General features: G+C 41.5%; 1 protein-coding gene across 22 annotated transcripts in view; it reads right to left on the bottom strand.

Annotated features, from left to right (window-relative positions):
• The window catches only part of myocd (myocardin), a 140,699-nt gene that overhangs the window by 5,546 nt on the left and 116,234 nt on the right, over positions 1-18,919 (bottom strand). For 12 of the 22 annotated variants that reach the window (XM_061810338.1, XM_061810336.1, XM_061810340.1 and 9 more), the window contains 8 exons: positions 13,373-13,528; positions 10,356-10,543; positions 6,050-6,154; positions 5,651-5,964; positions 4,727-4,871; positions 4,114-4,632; positions 2,531-3,031; positions 1,502-1,648 (listed from right to left, as the gene is read on the bottom strand). In XM_061810338.1, the coding sequence (XP_061666322.1) occupies positions 1,502-1,648; positions 2,531-3,031; positions 4,114-4,632; positions 4,727-4,871; positions 5,651-5,964; positions 6,050-6,154; positions 10,356-10,543; positions 13,373-13,528 (2,075 nt within the window). Of the gene's footprint in view, positions 1-1,501; positions 1,649-2,530; positions 3,032-4,113; positions 4,633-4,726; positions 4,872-5,650; positions 5,965-6,049; positions 6,155-10,355; positions 10,544-13,195; positions 13,282-13,372; positions 13,529-18,919 lie in introns of those variants that run through there. The other 10 variants (XM_061810343.1, XM_061810346.1, XM_061810345.1 and 7 more) reach the window with 5 other exon arrangements.

Below are 18,919 nucleotides of genomic sequence, written 5' to 3'. Positions count from 1 at the left end.
ATTGAAGCAGAAGAGGATGATGTTTTCAATCATTTGCAACTGCGAGAATATTTTTACAAATTATCAACATGTAATTAGAAGTTTCAACAGTACAGTGGAACTTCAATGCATTCATTTAATTTGTTCCATGACTCAATTTCCAAAACAAAAGCGAACCAAAGTAATGTTTCCAACTGAAATGAATGGAAATGCAATTAATCTGTTTCAATTCCAGAACAAAATTATATTTACTTGATGTTGATCATGTGTGATTAAAAATGAATACAGTACATTAAATAAATGCTGAAACAGGAACAGAACACTCTTCTTCCAAGCAAAAAAAAAAAAAAAAAAAACACTTGGTCTGCTTACTTTCCCTTACAAAACATTTATCAACCCCGCCCCCCCAACCACACACACATTGCTGTTCTCCTCATTCTTAGCCTCGTCTCATCCCGCCTGGATTATTGCAACTCTCTCCTGTTTGATCTCCCCCACAAGTCACTACAAAAACTACATCTTCTCCAGAACTCTGGCGCCCATATTATCACAAAAGCCCTTTCTGTTCAACCACATCAAGCCAACCCTGCAACAACTCCACTGCCTCCCCGTCTAATAGCGTATCAAATATAAGATAACAGATATAGGATTAGACTTCCTCATAAGAGTATCACAATCGGTTTTCAAGCTCTTTGGAGCAATAGTGATGGTGAATCCTCTTCTTCTTTTCCTTTTGGCTTGTCCCGTTAGGGGTCGCCACAATATAAAACAAAATGAAAAATACAGTAATTACCTGCAATGTGTGACGTATAAGACAAGCGAGTCTTTGATGTCCATGCCATGACTATGTACATGAAACAAAAATCGTGCATGAATGGTGGCAGTATTTCTTTTATAATTTTTGCTGGTGAACTGGGGTGTTCATGAACTGAAGTTCCACTGTATTTGCATACGAGACTGACTGTATTATGTAGGCATAATTGTGATGCCAATATAGACTTCTAATTATTTCACTCAAACTATGCTTATAGTTGGCATATTTACAAAAGTGTACTCAAAAATGTGGACAAAAACAGCACAAAGGACAAGCCAATACAAAAACAGATACGCTACAGGTGATGGATTTTAGGAAACTCAACAGAGAAATGCCAGTAGATAAAACAAAATTAAGGGCCACCTAAAATTTGTAGAGTCTTAATCATGGATTTAAATGTGCCCGCATCACTGCATCCTCATTGCATGGGGGCTGGTTAAAGTCAGATAAATGTGAACTATTCAAGGAGACTTGGCACTTTTGGCCAACCTGATGAGGCGGGCGCATTAATGACATCTACATGAAATAGGTGAGAAGTGGCATTAGCTCTCTGAGTGGGAGTTTACCACGCGTGTGTGTTTAATTAATGAGGAAAAATTAAATTGAAGGAACAATGAATTGGGTCTTTATGATGCGGTTGAGTTGACGAAAATATAATGTTACTGAAATAAAGGACAAAGCAGATAGAGAACTCCAGTCGTTATTTACCTTTGGTTGCATATTTGGGTTGCCAGATTTGGCTGTGCCATTGTGATTGAAGGAATAATCTGATGTATTGGAATAAAGTCCCTGAAGGCCTCTTTGGTCTGTCGGATAAGAGCAGTTGGTGATCTGAGAACCACTCTTATGTGGTACCTGTTGTAAGAGAGCATGTGCACAGGTAAAGCTTTATTCAGTATGTTTGAAATGCAGTATTACCTAATCTGAAGGTGATTGTCATTTAGGACACATCTCAGATTTTAAATCATCCATCCATCCATTTTCTGTACCGCTTATCTTCACTGGGATCGCAGGTGTACTGGAGCCTATTCCAGGTATCCTCATGTGAGAGGCAGGGTACACCCTGAACTGGTCACCCACCAATCGCAGAGCACATCTAAACAACTATCAGGACTCACATTCACACCTCTGGGCAATTTAGAGTCTTCACTTAACATCACCATGCACTCTTTGGGGGGGATGTGGGAGGAAACATTTCAATATCCTCAGCATTCACCCTGTCAACGGTCATCAGGCTCTGAAATTAAGAGCATTTTGAAATACTGCTTTCACATGTGTGAATTTGACCAAATTTGTGCAGGTTATTTTGTTGATGATCAACTTTTATTTAGACATTTGGGATCCCGGTTGGACTTTTTCAGACCCTGCACACCGAACAATACAGCTGATTGCAACTGAACTGGACGAAAAAAATATGCAGTGGGCAACTTAGTCACACACGGGGATTTACCCTAGCACGTACAGGTACACCAATTCACAGCAACTGAAAAACTGGGACCCTAGTGTTCCCATCAGACACCTTATATACTGTACTTACTGAAATATTTCATTATTGAACCACAAACGTGCTGTGATTGTCAAGGAAAAAGCAGATTGCACTAGCCGCTGCAGTCACATCAGTGTCCTGTATCCAATTTACGAGTTCAACTTTAAAGGTTCCACTTTCCACCTTCCAATGAAGGTTTAAGGCTTGCTGGTTCCTGTCCTATAGAATATGCCTCGCTAAATGTATCATACCTGCATAATGCATCCTCTGGTACTGCAGTGGGAGGTGGGGTGAGTGCAGCCATCCCTCCCCATGGGAGGTGATTGCATGTAAGAGTTGCTAGGAGACGACGGTTGGGGGCTTCTGGAAGGCTTTCCGATTGGTGAGTCCTGCGGTGAGCACTGCGGACTAAGGAAAGCAGTCATGGTGGATGGGCTGGCTGAGGAAACAGCTGAGTTCATACATTGTGGTCCACAATCGCCCCCCATACTGGGGAGCATGGCGTTGCAGTGTCCCATGTCCTCCATGCAATTCCCTGGGGAGCTCTTGATATGTTTAGCAGAGGAGAGGGGGCAGCTCGAAGACAATGACATCGGCTCTTGTTTGATGTTCATCTCATAGGGGTGGTGACCCATCAAGCCTGGTGTCTGATTGTGCAAGGCCAAATTTTGGGACTGAGATGGAGTGATGGTGCCTTGCGCTGCTCCATAGCAGCGCTTCCTCTTATGAAGCTGCATCTTTAGCTCCTCAACCTAACAAGCACGGGCATAAAAATGGTATTTTACTGAATACACATTTATACTACGTCTTCAAATACACCGTTCCATTCTCAGCATTATTTTGGGATATACACGAGGAACAGTTTGAATGCCTTCCATTACTACGTAAAGAAAATGTACTGTCAAGTGAAAGTAGTTCTCCAAATGCATCGGAACAAGGAAAAGTTCACTTGTTTTTATTGAGACTCAAAACATTGAGTTTGTAATCAAAGGATCAATATGAGACAAGAGACTTTCCAATTTATTTATCATGTATTTATTTTTTAACCTCTGTGTTGGATAAATAACTTGAAAGATAAAGCCTTTTCTCGACACTGACCCATGTGTTTAGTTGCTAAGATGTCTCCCGTTATCTCTTATTCATACTATAAATAGTGCAGACTGTTTACACTGTTTCTGATTAGGGTTCTCCAACATGTAGCAAAATAATGACCTGAAGCAAACTGCGGAAACAACAAAGGACTTCATTAAGGGCACAAAGTGGAAATTAGACTGGCCAGGTCAATCTTTAGCCTGGAAATAGATCACAAAAAGTTCGGTGACGTTCTTGGCTCACTGGCTTGACGTGCTCTTTGCACTCAAAGCAGGCTCTTGTCCTCTGCCTTTGATCCAGGACACCCACTTTTAGGCTGTGCTGTAGCTCACTGCAGCACCTCCATACACGTTTTGCAAACTTTTGAAAATAATTAGTAGCAAGAAGTTAAATCATAGCCTGATCGGCATCCATCGGTATCATTTCCAAAATGGCTGACAGGAAAAGGACAGCCGTCAACCAAAACCTTTGAATATAAACCTATTAGAGAAGCTTTTAAACTATGAACTGTATAAAATTTCTGGCAAAATAAATAATCAATTAATTGATTTGAAAAAAATAAAATAATGAAAACTGAAATGTTGATCTCTTGTCTGACTTATTATTAGATGTCAAACTCATCAGTTTTCGGTCTACAGTAAGGAGAAGGGTTTTGGACGGGATGTAGTGTATGTAGTAATTACCAAATAATGTGTAGCTGCATTGGGTGATTTGACAATATATTACAATTGCTGTTCCTCACCTGTCTTTGCTCCTGGTGTAGCTTCCATGTCAGCTCTTCAATCACCTTCTGCTTTTCAACTAGCATTTTGTCTTTTTCCGCATCCATGCCTTCAATTCTTCCACCCTCCCCGGCTCGCGATCCGCCCCCTCCCAAGCCATCATCCACACCGAGCTGGCCGGGAGATGCCTGCAGGGCGAACTGTGGCGGAGAGGACATGGGCACATCACTGAAGCTGTCTGGGAGTGAGCCATTGAGGGAATTCTCCGAGGACGCCGGTGAGATTGGAGGGGTGCAAGAGTTGCTGGGGTAAGGGTAATAGCCACCCTGGGACAGAGTGCTGGAAGAGGACGGAGACTGGTAAGAAGACAGCGAGCCTGTCGGAGTAACGGGGAAGGTCACTGTGGTGATATCAGAGGAGCCTGACGGGGATGAGCCGGAATTGGAGTCCTTGAAGGGCCGGAGTCGCTCAATGAGGGCTGTCTTGGTACCTGATACAGGCAAGCCACGAATACGGAGATGCTGCCGGAGCTCTGAGACCTTGCAAAGCGAAACAAAAGAAATAGAAAGAACAATGAATTGACTTGGTATTCTCATGAAGTGAATGGTGAGGGTAATTAACTATAGAACCTACTTTAAGATCATCCAGATTGGCTGGCAGGGGCCCAGGTTTTACTGGGGAGAGCCCGTTTTGGTTCGGATACGTGGTCTTGATTGGTGAGGATGTGGTGCTTTCTCCATTGTTGGACGGACAAGCTGACAGTTGCTCGCTGGACCCTCTGGAATGAAAGATTTGAGCATATTAATCCATAAGAGCAACACAGTACTTTACATGATGTTGTACTAGTCAATGGGCTAGTACTTGTTAGCATATTGTGGAGTATAACAGTGTTTTTTGGAGCAACAATTCTCGAAGATTGGTGTGAATACCCCTCTGTGGTATGTGGCCTCCCTTCAGTGGGACGCGAATGAAGAACCTCCCCAAACACAGTTCAGTTATATTTAACTTTATATTTAAGTTCTATACATCTGCATTTAATATATTGTAAATATTTGTCTCTAAGCAATTTTATTGAGCTTTTATCGGCAATTTGATTTGAATAACTTGTAACAGTTATCCCCTGATATTGTCACATTTTGTTTTGGACATTTTAAATTTAATTCCGGAAAATTACGCATTTTTCTCATATTTAAATTTTATTCCCATCAATTAAACAAATGTTTTCCATGTAATATCATCTTAAATGTGGACTTTTTCTTGTAAAATCAAATATTCAATATGTCAAGAATACAAAAGTGGTCTTGTTTTTGTTTAATATTTAGGCTTACTCCTCCTGTATTTTAATGTTGGTCACGATTGTGGTACTTGGAGAGGCATTTTTTGGAGTGGGGGTGGTACCTGGTGTAAAGGTTTGATAACCATAGTGTAAGAATTAATGTCAATGTGTGCTAGCGGTCAAAGGTCATTGTCATTATGCCATGAAACAACTTGATTATCTGTGTAATAAAACAAAAACAGTAATAGAGTTGGTTTTTTTTTTCCCCCATTGTGACTTACTTCTGCATCAGTGCCTGTTGGTGTGGCTGGTAACTGAAGGCAGGCTGCCGCTGCTGAGCTTGGCCCTGCATCTGTGCACTGTGGGTGTGCTGCTGAGACTGCGAATGAGCGTGAGCGTGTTTTTGCTGGCTGAGGATCTGCAGCTGAAGGAAGAGCTGCTGCTGCTGGAGGAGTCGCGCATAGGCCGAGTCCATAGGGGGAGGCGACTTATCAGCCTTCTGGTCCGGCGGGATGTACTGGTGGTACTTGAGTTTTTTCACTTTGGGCTTCACGTCTTTGGGCTTCTTATGGCGGTTCTTGTCCGATGTCTTGGACTGTTCCAGAAGTAAAACACAGCAGAATATTTATATTGACTTTCAAATACGAGCGCATGCCATTTATTTTATCGTTCATGACAACCTTGACAATAGCGGGAACTGGTATTGGGGGGGTGGCATGGTTATTGCTTACTCCAGACAGACCTTCATCTTGGCTTTGGTCATACGAGTCTCTGGTTATCACCTCCTGTTCACAAAAAATCAATAGACTGTATTATTTGTACTAACTCATCAATATGCAACATCTGGTAATCTGCTGAGTTTAAGGTTGGTGTTTATTTTTGTTTGAAAGAAGAGGAGGAAACCGGATCCAGCGTCAGAAGAAAAAGAGGAATGCACAGAGCCTACAACTGAGTGTAGGGACTTTGAATGTTGGGACTATGACAGGAAAAGCTCAGGAGTTGGTTGACATGATGATTAGGAGAAAGGTTGATATTCTGTGCATCCAAGAGAGCAGGTGGAAAGGTAGTAAGGCTAGAAGTTTGGGAGCAGGGTTTAAATTATTCTACCACGGAGTAGATGGGAAGAGAAATGGAGTAGGGGTTATTTTAAAGGAAGAGCTGGCTAAGAATGTCTTGGAGGTGAAAAGAGTATGAGATCGAGTGATGAGACTAAAATTTGAAATTGAGGGTGTTATGTATAATGTGGTTAGCGGCTATGCACCACAGGTAGGATGTGACCTAGAGTTGAAAGAGAAATTCTGGAAGGAACTAGATGAAGTAGTTCTGAGCATCCCAGACAGCGAGAGAGTTGTGATTGGTGCAGATTGTAATGGACATATTGGTAAAGGAAACAGGGGCGATGAAGAAGTGATGGGTAAGTATGGCATCCAGGAAAGGAACTTTGAAGGGCAGATGGTGGTGGACATTGCAAAAAGGATGGAGATGGCTGTAGTGAACACTTATTTCCAGAAGAGGGAGGAGCATATAGTGACCTACAAGAGCGGAGGTAGAACCACGCAGGTAGATTATATTTTGTGCAGACGATGTAATCTGAAGGAGGTTACTGACTGTAAAGTAGTGGTAGGGGAGAGTGTAGCTCGACAGCATAGGATGGTAGTATGTAGGATGATTCTGGTGGTGGGTAGGAAGATTAAGAAGACAAAGGTAGAGCAGAGAACCATGTGGTGGAAGCTGAGAAAGGAAGAATGTTGTGCGGCCTTCCGGAAAGAGGTGAGACAGGCTCTCGATGGACAACCGAAGCTCTCAGAAGACTGGACGACGACAGCCAAGGTGATCAGAGAGACAGGCAGGAGAGTACTTGGTGTGTCATCTGGTAGGAAAGGGGAGAAGGAGACTTGGTGGTGGAACCCCATAATACAGGGAGTCATACAAGGAAAGAGATTAGCGAAGAAGAAGTGGGATACTGAGAGGATTGAGGAGAGGCGAAAGGAGTACATCGAGATGCGACGTAGGGCAAAGGTAGAGGTGGCAAAGGCTAAACAAGAGGCATATGAAGACATGTACACCAGGTTGGACACGAAAGAAGGAGAAAAGGATCTCTACAGGTTGGCCAGACAGAGGGATAGAGATGGAAGGATGTGCAGAAGGTTAGGGTGATTAAGGATAGAGATGGAAATGTGTTGACTGGTGCCGGTAGTGTGCTAAATAGATGGAAAGAATACTTTGAGAAGTTGATGAATGAAGAAAATGAGAGAGAAGGAAGAGTTGAAGAGGCAAGAGTGAAGGACCAGGAAGTGGAAATGATTACTAAGGGGGAAGTCAGAAAGGCACTACAGAGGATGAAAAATGGAAATTGGTCCTGATGACATACCGGTAGAGGTATGGAAGCAATTTGGAGAGATGGCTGTGGAGTTTTTGACCAACTTATTCAACAGAATACTAGCGGGCGAAAAGATGCCTGAAGAATGGAGGAAAAGTGTTCTAGTTCCCATTTTTAAGAACAAAGGGGATGTTCAGAGCTGTGGGAACTATAGAGGAATAAAGTTGATGAGCCACACAATGAAGTTATGGGAAAGAGTAGTGGAGGCTAGACTCAGGACAGAAGTAAGTATCTGCGAGCAACAGTATGGTTTCATGCCTAGAAAGAGTACCACAGATGCATTATTTGCCTTGAGGATGCTCGTGGAAAAGTACAGAGAAGGTCAGAAGGAGCTACATTGTGTCTTTGTGGATCTAGAGAAAGCCTATGACAGAGTACCAAGAGAGGAACTGTGGTACTGCATGCGTAAGTCTGGTGTGGCAGAGAAGTATCTTAAAATAGTACAGGACATGTATGATGGCAGCAGAACAATGGTGAGGTGTGCCTTAGGTGTGACAGAGGAATTTAAGGTGGAGGTGGGACTGCATCAGGGATCAGCTCTGAGCCCCTTCCTGTTTGCAGTGGTAATGGATAGGCTGACAGATGAGGTTAGACTGGAATCCCCTTGGACCTTGATGTTCGCAGATGATATTGTGATATGCAGTGAAAGCAGGGAGCATGCAGAGGAACAATTAGAAAGATGGAGACATGCACTGGAAAGGAGAGGAATGAAGATTAGCCGAAGTAAAACAGAATATATGTGCGTGAATGAGAAAAGTGGAGGGGGAAGAGTGAGGCTACAGGGAGAAGAGATAGCGAGGGTGGACGACTTCAAATACTTGGGGTCAACAATACAGAGCAATGGAGAGGGTGGTCAGGAAGTGAAGAAACGGGTCCAAGCAGGTTGGAACAGCTGGCGAAAGGTGTCTGGTGTGTTATGTGACAGAAGAGTCTCTGCTAGGATGGAGGGCAAAGTTTACAAAACAGTGGTGAGGCCTGTCATGATGTACGGATTAGAGACGGTGGCACTGAAGAAACAACAGGAAGCAGAACTGGAGGTGGCAGAAATGAAGATGTTGAGGGTCTCGCTCGGAGTGACCAGGTTGGATAGGATTAGAAATGAGCTCATTAGAGGGACAGCCAAAGTTGGATATTTGGCAGACAAGGTTAGAGAAAACAGACTTCAATGGTTTGGACAAGTTTAGAGGCGAGAGAGTGAGTATATTGGTAGAAGGATGCTGAGGATGGAGCTCCCAGGCAAAAGAGCGAGAGGAAGACCAAAGAGAAGGTTTATGGATGTGGTGAGGGAAGACATGAGGGCAGTTGGGGTTAGAGAGGAAGATGCAGGAGATAGGCTAAGATGGCAAAAGATGACACACTGTGGCGACCCCTAACGGGACAAGCTGAAAGGAAAAGAAGTTTATTTTTGTTTGGTACCTCTGGATTCTATACTACATTTGTACATACTGTACTTCTTCCGGAGCAAGATCTTTGCTCAGGTATGCCACACTGACTTAAGAGACAGCATTTACTATTTAACATTGATTATTAGTTTCACCCATGTGCATTCTGTATTCATTTGCCATTATATAAATCTGGACATTGATTTCCATCTGTAACTTCTAATCCACTCTGTTCGTCAACAACTTCCAGTTGTGTGCCATGAGGCTCAAAAGTAAACTATGATTCACGACGTGATTTTAGCAGCAGAAGTATTGATTAAAAAACACAACAAATAAAAACAGTTCATTATTGCCGTTTAAATTGTGAATGTTACAAATTACTGAAAATTTATTAAAAATGTGTTGATGATGAATTATTAATTCAGACACAAGATGTTACATTAAAGCATTAAAAAGTGGGAGTGTTTTAAAAGTCCTATGTTCTTCCAAAACGCAGTCTCGCTGTCATCACCCACATGGGTGATGTCCCCCAGTAGAACATGGGAGTCCCCAACAAGCGGACAGGTGTCGTTTCAGGTGTGTCGAGCCATCTTTTGGATCTTGGGTCTGGACCACCAAGGTCCCCACTTTTGGCCGCCAATCAGTTCACGTTGCACTCAACAACTTCATGCCCGTAGGGGGGTGATCCTATGAGAAGGGGGAGCCATAGCTTTTAAGATGAAGTGCAGGCCCCCCAATCAGGCGCTCCCATTGAGCCCCAATGGGGTCTGCCTCCAGAGGGGAACCAAGCAAAATATTGTCCAATTTTATAAGACCTCACCTAAGACCTTTTAGCCCAAGGTGAAACTATCAGGAACATAAGTCCCTGGACAATTAACTCGTAGAACTACTCAGATGTCAGGCTTTGATGAAGTTTAATTCAATTAATGGCTGATTCATTGATGTGCTGCCACATGCAAAGGAAACAGGAACAAAAGTAACCAAAGTATGTACTTATCCGATGGCATTATTATCAGTGTAAAAATGTAACAAAAAGGCAGCAAAGAAACGGGATGTAGTTCTTTGTGCAGCCACAAAGGGGCAGAACAGGCAAAGATATTAAAGGCGAAAAGAACCTGTCAAGGTCAATGTGAGCGGAAATAAAAAGCAGATGGGGAATACAGAGGATGAAAACACCTGTGACATGAATTAATCTTGTTAATATGTTCTTAAGGATGTTGGTACCTGCTGTGTGGTGGAAAGTGTGGGTGAGGAAGAGGTGGAGGGCATGCCGCCGACCGCCTCGGCTGAAGAAGGGCAGGCTGACCCCTGAGACTCGTCGCTGTGGTGCTGCTCAGGAGACAAACTCTCACTGCTGCTCTCCTCCTCGAAGGCATACGAGTCCTCTTGCTTGGGGAACTTGCCATGGTTCACTGCAAAGAAGGCCCATGAAAATTTTTATGTCACCAAAGAAAAGCTTGAGGTGTGGTAAGTAAATAGAGTGTCGGCTCAAAATATTTTGGGTTCAGCAGATGAAGAAAATTACGGCGATTCTCAGATAAATGTTTCTGCCATTACATGACACCCCCCACCCCAAAAAAGCCAGACTTTTTCATCGATGAGTTTGGATGAGGAATCCTCCTTAACCCCCACACCCCCCCAAAAAAAAAATACTCAGTAGGCCTCCACCAGCACCACAACATCAACTCTTAAAGAAGATTTTGACTTACTCATTATAAAAGTGTACACCTAAACAATAGTGGCAGCTGCTCGTTCAACGAAGCTACGGCGCCACCCTATCTGTCAGAAAAGTCACCTTCAATAAAACAAAAACTAATATCCATCCATCCATCCATTTTCTTAGCCACTTATCCTCACAAGGGTCGCGGGAGTGCTGGAGCCAATCCCAGCTGTCATCGGGCAAGAAACAGGGTACACCCTGAACTAGTTGCCAGCCAATCGCATGGCATATAGAGACAGACAACAGTCACACTAAGGGACAATATAGAGTATCCAATTTATGCACATTATAAGAATATTTCCAAATATATTCATACTTATATGAATAAGTCCATTTTAGATTAAACGGATTAATAGTATACAGTTAATAATGAGTAAACTTGACATGCGCAGTAGGTTCTCTTGCAATGCAATAGATCATAGAGTGTGGTGTTTGGATGATGGGCGCGAAAAAAACAAAAATGAATTTGTTGGACTAAATAAAATTGTGCCACCCTTTCTAAAATGTACAGTATATGAGAGAGAGAGAGAGAGAGAGAGAGCAAAAGTGCAAAAGAGAGAGACGAAACAATTTAAAGCCTGAAGTTTTTTAAATTTTAGACTTCATTGTAGGCTAAGTAATATACGCGCGGCCTTTCGCGAAAACAAACAGTGATGAAAACATAAGCTTAATTGCAACATATTTGTACGTTTGTTTCATGTGCTCATAGGCGTTAGAATGAATGTTTGTAACGTGTGACACTTGACTTGCATGTCTCACTGACACCTGGTACAGTTTGGAGGTGTTACACTGCTCTGGTGAAACACTGGCATACCCACTCTCAAATCCTCATTGGCTGATCTGACAGGCCTGAGCTGTGATTGGGTGACCTGAGAGGGCCTATCTGAGAGAGAGCAGTGTTGTAGATTAGTGTGTGTGTGTGTGTGTGTGTGTGTGTGTGCGTGTGAGGGATGTAAGATTCTGTTAGCATCCAGACATGTGACAACCAAGAACAGATCACTGGTTTCAATCACAGCAGTGGGATCATGAAACTCTTTGACACCCCCCACCCCACATACACACACACACACACACACACAGTACACAGTGGGCTTGATAAATTGATGTCTTCTTCATGAAACCACATCAATTGGATCATTTCAAGAAACCGAAGTGGCATATTTACGGGATATCTGGAAGTTTTGGAGACTTGCAGTGTTCAAGTGACTGGCGAAGGAGTTACGGCCGGTCACATAGTTTCCAGACTTACTGCACAGAGGTTTGGAGTACTGTGCTCAGGGTTCACCGCTTAAAGGTGACGAGTTCATGCTGCGGGCGAGCGACAGCCTGGTCCTGTCAGAAACCTTTGTAGGTGGCTTGCTGGAGCCATGGGAGCCCGGTAAAGCTGAGACAAGTGTTAAAAGGAGGGGAGGTAGTTACAAACATGTTGTGTAGCCCCCCTCCACCCTCCACACACACACATGTGCTTGCAAACACATTTCCAAAGAAAGAGGGTGGGCCTAAATACAGCTGCTGCTCATCCCAATAAAGCACTTGCATGCTTCTGCAGTGGTAGTATAAACCAGTTGACTCCATGTTTCTTAACGTGGCTTGTTTACGTGAATGATCAAGGCAAACAGAACCACTAACCAGCACAGTAAAACACGTACACAACATTACACTGTCAGGAATGAATGCACAAAACATGGAGGGAATAACAAGACAAACAGTCCGAGACCCGCATTACGCATATTTCCAAATGAAGTGCATCCGGAGGTGCGTTTCTTGGACTCAATGGATCTTTTGAGAGTGGTCCCCAAACACTTGAACCAGCCCAATAAATAATGACAAAAAATCCATGCAGACCCTTGTCAAAGAGAACTTCCTGAATAAACAAAAATCTGGATTCTGGAGATCTAAAATTGATCTACTTAAGGGTTTAAATTGACATTTAGCTCAGTATTATACTTTCTTTAGAATGTGCAGTACCTTCAAATATTTTTTAAAAAAATTTCTTTTTACATGAAACATGACAAAAATACTTTTGGAAATGCATTAATTTCATTGCTGAGCAATTTTAAAAGTACATTTTACCCATAAGATATTCTTCCCGTTCACTGCAGCTTTAATATACTTTGTTATAGTGGACCAATTTTGTGATTTGACATTAAATTAATATGTCTTAAATACAAATAAGGAATAAATGTATGCTTATAAAAATAATCCCATAACATGAATAGCAATACTATTTAACGGATATTTAGTCCTTTTGTAAACAGTATATTGTTGTTAAAGCGAGTGTCTATTATAATGTTTAGTTCAAATTAACATTTTAATTAGTGCAGTTGTGGAAAAACACACTCACTGTGTATTAGAGTGTACTCTATTTTCTTCAGGTGTGATGCGAAAACCAGCATGCACGCTTTCCTTTCAGATCCCCACAAAGTGATGCTGAGAACGCAAAAGTGGGGCAACTCAGGTTGAAATGCACCCGGATTAAGCGCCGTGTTAATAAACTAGTGAAGCGTCTCTTTGCTGATACCTGTCATGGTGAGGGCAGAGTCTAGAGGAATAATATTCTTTTGGACCAGCTCCATAGGCCCGGGCCTGAGAGCCAGCTTCTCATTGAGTTCCTCTGCGAGACGGCCTCGCTTTAACCTCGCCTGGTCCTCCAGTGAGGAGCCCACTGAGGCTGAGTCTAGAGAACACACAGCAGGGCCACACCATCAACAAGGTAGGACACAGAAACCGCATTATGGAACTGGACTGCTTGATTTACTCAAGATACATACTGAAATATTTCAACATTGCAGTGCACACACTTTCACGTTCCTTTAATATCTGTCATCAGTCAGAAATTACGAGGGGCAGACAAAAAGGAATGAGCTCAAATTATTTACCTTAACTAATAGTGATATTTTTTTCCCCTAGAAAACTTCATGATTTAAATACTTGTTTGTTTTTTTGTTTTAGTCTGTCCTCTTCCAGGTATTTTGGAAATCACATCGTTGTTAGATCTCCTTCAGAAGCACAGAGCTCCGATTGAATTTCTTGCTTTGGAAGGGGAACTACCTCTAAATATTTTCAAAAGTTTGCGCAATTTGAATGATGATGCTGCACAGTCAAAAAGTGGGTGTCCAGGATCAAAGGGGAAGTTGTACGTTCCTATGTGTACAACTACATTTTGACTACGTGGCAAACATGCTAAGCACTACTTGATTGTGCTGCCTATCAAGAAAGTTTTAATCCAAAATCATTGTATGGATTTCTGAATTGACATTAAAAAGCCACACAAATCCTCGTCTTCCCTTTGGAGCTGAACTTCTCATTTTTACAGATGTGTTGCCAAGGCAACAACACAAAGTTTGGGCAGGAAGTCAAAATATATCAAACATTTTTGTAAACTTTGAAAACTAACCTAATCCAAATGATAATGTGCATCCATTCAACAATGTAGCAAGTGGGAAAATCAAAAGTCAAATATGACTGACAGGAAGTGTCTTGACTGGTTCAAACACTCCAGTAGAGCAATGAAATTGAACAACTTTATGTAAACTATGTAACTACTATACTATCTAACTATGTAACTATGTAAAAAAGTATATAAAAAACAATAGATAATCATATTAAGCTAGTCTTTTTTTTATATATACCTTAATTTCTTGCCCCTAAAGTGTGAGACTTCCAAAAATATTTGTTTGAACTGAATGCCATTTTTAAACAACATAGAATAGTCTAAAACTACAGTGCTTGGTTGTAATCTAATATTTTAACAACTTTGCCTCAAAAATGTTTGGCTCCCCCCAATCCCCATACCCCACCCCCACATTTCCCCGACTGGGCCCTGAGCGCTTGACATGTACGAATATATGTGGCACATTTATTAACTTCCACAACCCAAAACGAATACACTTTTATCAAGACCAATCCCATCTTTTTTGTTTTATTTTGTTTTTTTTTATTTAATCATAACTCAATCTTTATGTTGTTTGGTAGGTCTTAACTGACATGTTTTTCTTGTTAGGAAATGCAACACTGTGCATTGGATTACAATAAACAATTTAGAAAGAATGCTGTCTGCACATTTTAGACACTCATAACAGTTATAAAGTATCTTATTGTTAGTCGTGCATGTTTATTTTGGTGGGGTAAAATGCAACAAAAACAACCCTACAGGCTCTCCAAGTGTTTTTCCATTGTGTTTTGTGAGTCTTCCCATATCCATCATATCTCCAGTGGCCTCACGCCATGTACAGTAAGAGATACGCTGAGTTACTAGAAAAATAAATCAACTAGCTGTAATTAAAAGGGCTGTAGCAGGTGAGATTTTCAAACTTTCACAATCTCGTTCTCCGTTAAAGCTTGTACAAATAATCGCATTCAGGGCAAACCTGCCTAAATGCTTCGCTGTTATCTGGAAGCGAGGCAAGCAAACCAAATATTTTTGATTATTTGAGTGTGAGAAAGAGCAACAGAACTTATTTGGTCAAACTGAATCTGTGTCAGATTTTTGACAGGCTATAGCTGTGGATTGAGTGCCAAAAGCAGATGAAGGAAATTGAGGTTTGTGCTGGACACCTCAGCTAAAAGCATTAATGAAAAAAGGATATTACATTATATATAAAATGGGAATTCCTTCTTCAAGATTATTGATACAAATTAAATTAATGTGATTTTTTTTTTTTCAGTTTCTGTAAGTGTTTTCTGCACTAGTGTGAACCAAAAGTTGTACCATTCAAAATTTTTGAGAAAAATATGCCTCAAAAGTCAAAGAACTTGGTATGGGTATGAGATGCCAGCAAATTTTGTGATTGTGATGACAATCTAGCGAGCATCTATCGGATTATTTGCTCATTTGTTTGGAATGGAATTACATTTCTTTCACAAGGGCGGAATATTTGTCACGTAAACCGAGAATTGGAATGACATCGGGCTGTGCTCTCTATCTCTGTGCATGTCCTGCTTTGATGTAAATGTGAGGTAACGTCATAGTTTATGCACATACATTTACGGAGTTCCAACAAGAGCTCATATGCAACGGAGATCTTGTTTTTAACTTCTTGAAACTTGTTTTTATCAAGTTGTTGCGTTAATAAAAGTGTAAAAATCAGTCACAACTGCTGCGCTAAATAGATGAGTGACCCTCCACTGTGATACATGACATGACATTTACGTGGATTTGGAAACGTCAGACACCTGTTTCGATTAAATGCAATGCACATGCGAACGTCCGATTGGAATCGATCAAGTCACATACAGTATAAACAATTGGATGGAGATCTTCAATCAGAAGGATTTAAATTGGAATGGCAAAAATTCTGCATGTAACCACGTCTAATAACAAACTAGTCATCTGCCATCCATCCATTTTCTGAGCCGCTTATCGTCATGAGGGTCATGGGAGTCCCGGAGCCAATCCCAGCTGTCATCGGGCAGGAGGCAGGGTACACCCTGAACTGGTTGCCAGCCACTCGCAGGGTACAAGGAGACAGACGACAATCGCACTCACAATCACACCAATGGGTAATTTAAAGCCTCCAATTAATGATCCATGTTTTTGGGATGTGGGAGGAAACCGGCGTGCCCGGAGAAAACCCACACAGTCACGGGGGAGAACATGCATACTCCACACAGGTGGGGGTGGGATTTGAACCCCAGTTCTGAGAACTGTAAGGCCAACGCCCGAACAAGTTGCCCCACCGGGCCGCCACACAATATTATACAATGCAATTAATTACTTTTAATACTTATTAGGTGACAGACCGTGTCAATTTCCCTTTACATTAGATACCGTAACTGTTTGGGATTTTTAAAGAGTGGACATGATCTCATTGGAATTAAATTCAATGATGGCAACCATTTAAGCCTTTGACTCATAAATTTACTTAACAAGATACAGTACTTTTTGTAATTATTTAATTGTTAGCCATAGTTATGACACTGATATAATTTGGTGTTTCTATTGTACACTGTAATATATAAATATCTGCTTTAAAGATATATTTAAAAATGAATTCATATGAGACAAAATATGAAACAGAAACAAAACATATTTTACTGTGTATATTAGGTAGTGTACAGTGTATGGATGTGTATAAGTGAGCCAGCCTAGGGATAAAGTACTTTTTCTTCAAGGGTAAATTGTCACATTAAAAAGGCATTTGCTGGCCACCATGGCGATGACATCATCATCCTTTAATAGCGCTGGAGTCCGTCCCGGCGTCCCAAACACCTCTCCTGTCTCTGCCAGCCCTGATTTAATATTGTCGTGTTTTAACAATGTTTAAACTGTGTAACCAAACTGCCTAAAAATGTGCTCAACAACTGCAGGATCGGCCCACATAGGTAGAATGTAACACGATCCAGTGAGTTTGAAGCTAGCTTACAGAGTTTCAAACATTCGCCGGTCGAATTTAAAAGACGCGGCGCACTTTAAAGCTATTGGAATACATATACCTTTTGACTGTACTCGGGAAATGTAAACAGAACACTCAGAGGTAGGACGTATGCTGCATCAGACAAGAATAATTCCATCCCCAGAGAATTAAATAGTGTTCAAGTCAACCCCCCCCTTTTTTATTTTTTTAATTTTCTAATTTAGGAGCTTGAACCTGCAGCTATGCCCTACTAATGTTAAGTATACGTATAAATATACGAATGTATATGGGGCAGTGAAAGAGGAATCAACAAATCGTGAGCATTTCTGAAAAACATTTCACTTATTACTAGGTTAAATTAAATCGGGATCATTACTTTTTTTGACTTCCTCTTCTATATTGTAGGTGTCACATGGCAGTCAGAACAAAAAGGCTGGGATGGATCCTTGAAAAGTCTAAATAAACACCAGCTACTCCCTTGGCAATACAATACAGGGAGTCCTCGGGTTAAAACTGTCTTGACCTAAAATGTTTCGACTTTACAACGCCCGTCCGCCATTTTGTCTAGCTAATGTGCATAGTGCTCGTCCATGTTTGTATGCCGGGAGTATCTGCATTTTTTGCCCTCTTTTTTAGACATTATGGCCCTAAAGAAGAAAGCCGTGCCTTTTAGCAAAGCTTCTCAGCCAAAAGAAAACCCATTACCATCATAGCAAGATTGGAGAAAGGAGTGACACTGACGAACATCGATAAAGAGCTAGGTTTCAGTCGGTCGACCGTGGTGGCAATTATTAAAGACAAAGCCCATATTTTAGCACATGTGAAGGGTTCCGTTCCTATACAGTGATCACAAAACAAGGTTCTTTGATACTTGCCGAGATGGAGAGGCTACTTACACGATGGATTGAGGAGCAGATTCCTTTGCAATAGCTAAGCACAGCCTCCCCTTCTACTTCTCCATCCACCTCTCAGCAGTAATGGTAAGTACAGCATCTTATTTTTTTTTATTTCAATGTATTTATTTTTTATATATTAAGTATTTTGGAGTAAATTCTGACTTTTATGGCGAAATCTGACTAACAATGAAATTCGAATTATATTACCAGCATAGGAATGGAACTCGTTCATAACCCGAGGACTGTGCCATGTCTATCTTCTCAACCAGAATGAGACTGCCAGGTAAACGTTACAAAGCAACAGGACACTCGACTCCTCTGAAAAATCTTCTTTTTCTTTCGGCTTGTCCTGTTAGGTGTCGCCACAGCGTGTCATCTGTTTCCATTTCCATTCATGCATCTTCCTCTCTTATACCCACTGTCCTCATAAAAAACATCACGTTCATGTCTTCAGCAAAATTAAATCAAATCAACTGATGTGACTTTACTGCAATCAATAGATAAACAGTCAATTGAAACGAATTGCATTTCCGCTTGGTGTCTTATCTTGAACCTGATAGGACAGTGCCAAACCTCTGGATTCCATTCCCTTGCACGCTTACTAACAGCTTATCTGGGGACTCAGTGAAATGGCAAACGGTGCCAAAGATATCGTTCAACAAGTCCTTTGCCTGAAGTTCAAGCCCTCGTCATGTTGATCCCGCAGGAAAATCACCAAACCAATACAAAAACCACTAATGACTGTTTTTAGCTCACCGCTTCCACTGCTTTCAAGCAGTGTACACTACAAAAGAGAGTATTTGGATGACTGTGCAT

The sequence above is a fragment of the Syngnathoides biaculeatus genome, chromosome 22, assembly GCF_019802595.1.
Source record: "Syngnathoides biaculeatus isolate LvHL_M chromosome 22, ASM1980259v1, whole genome shotgun sequence".
NCBI lineage: Eukaryota > Metazoa > Chordata > Actinopteri > Syngnathiformes > Syngnathidae > Syngnathoides > Syngnathoides biaculeatus.
This window is presented reverse-complemented; position numbering and strand designations above follow the sequence as displayed.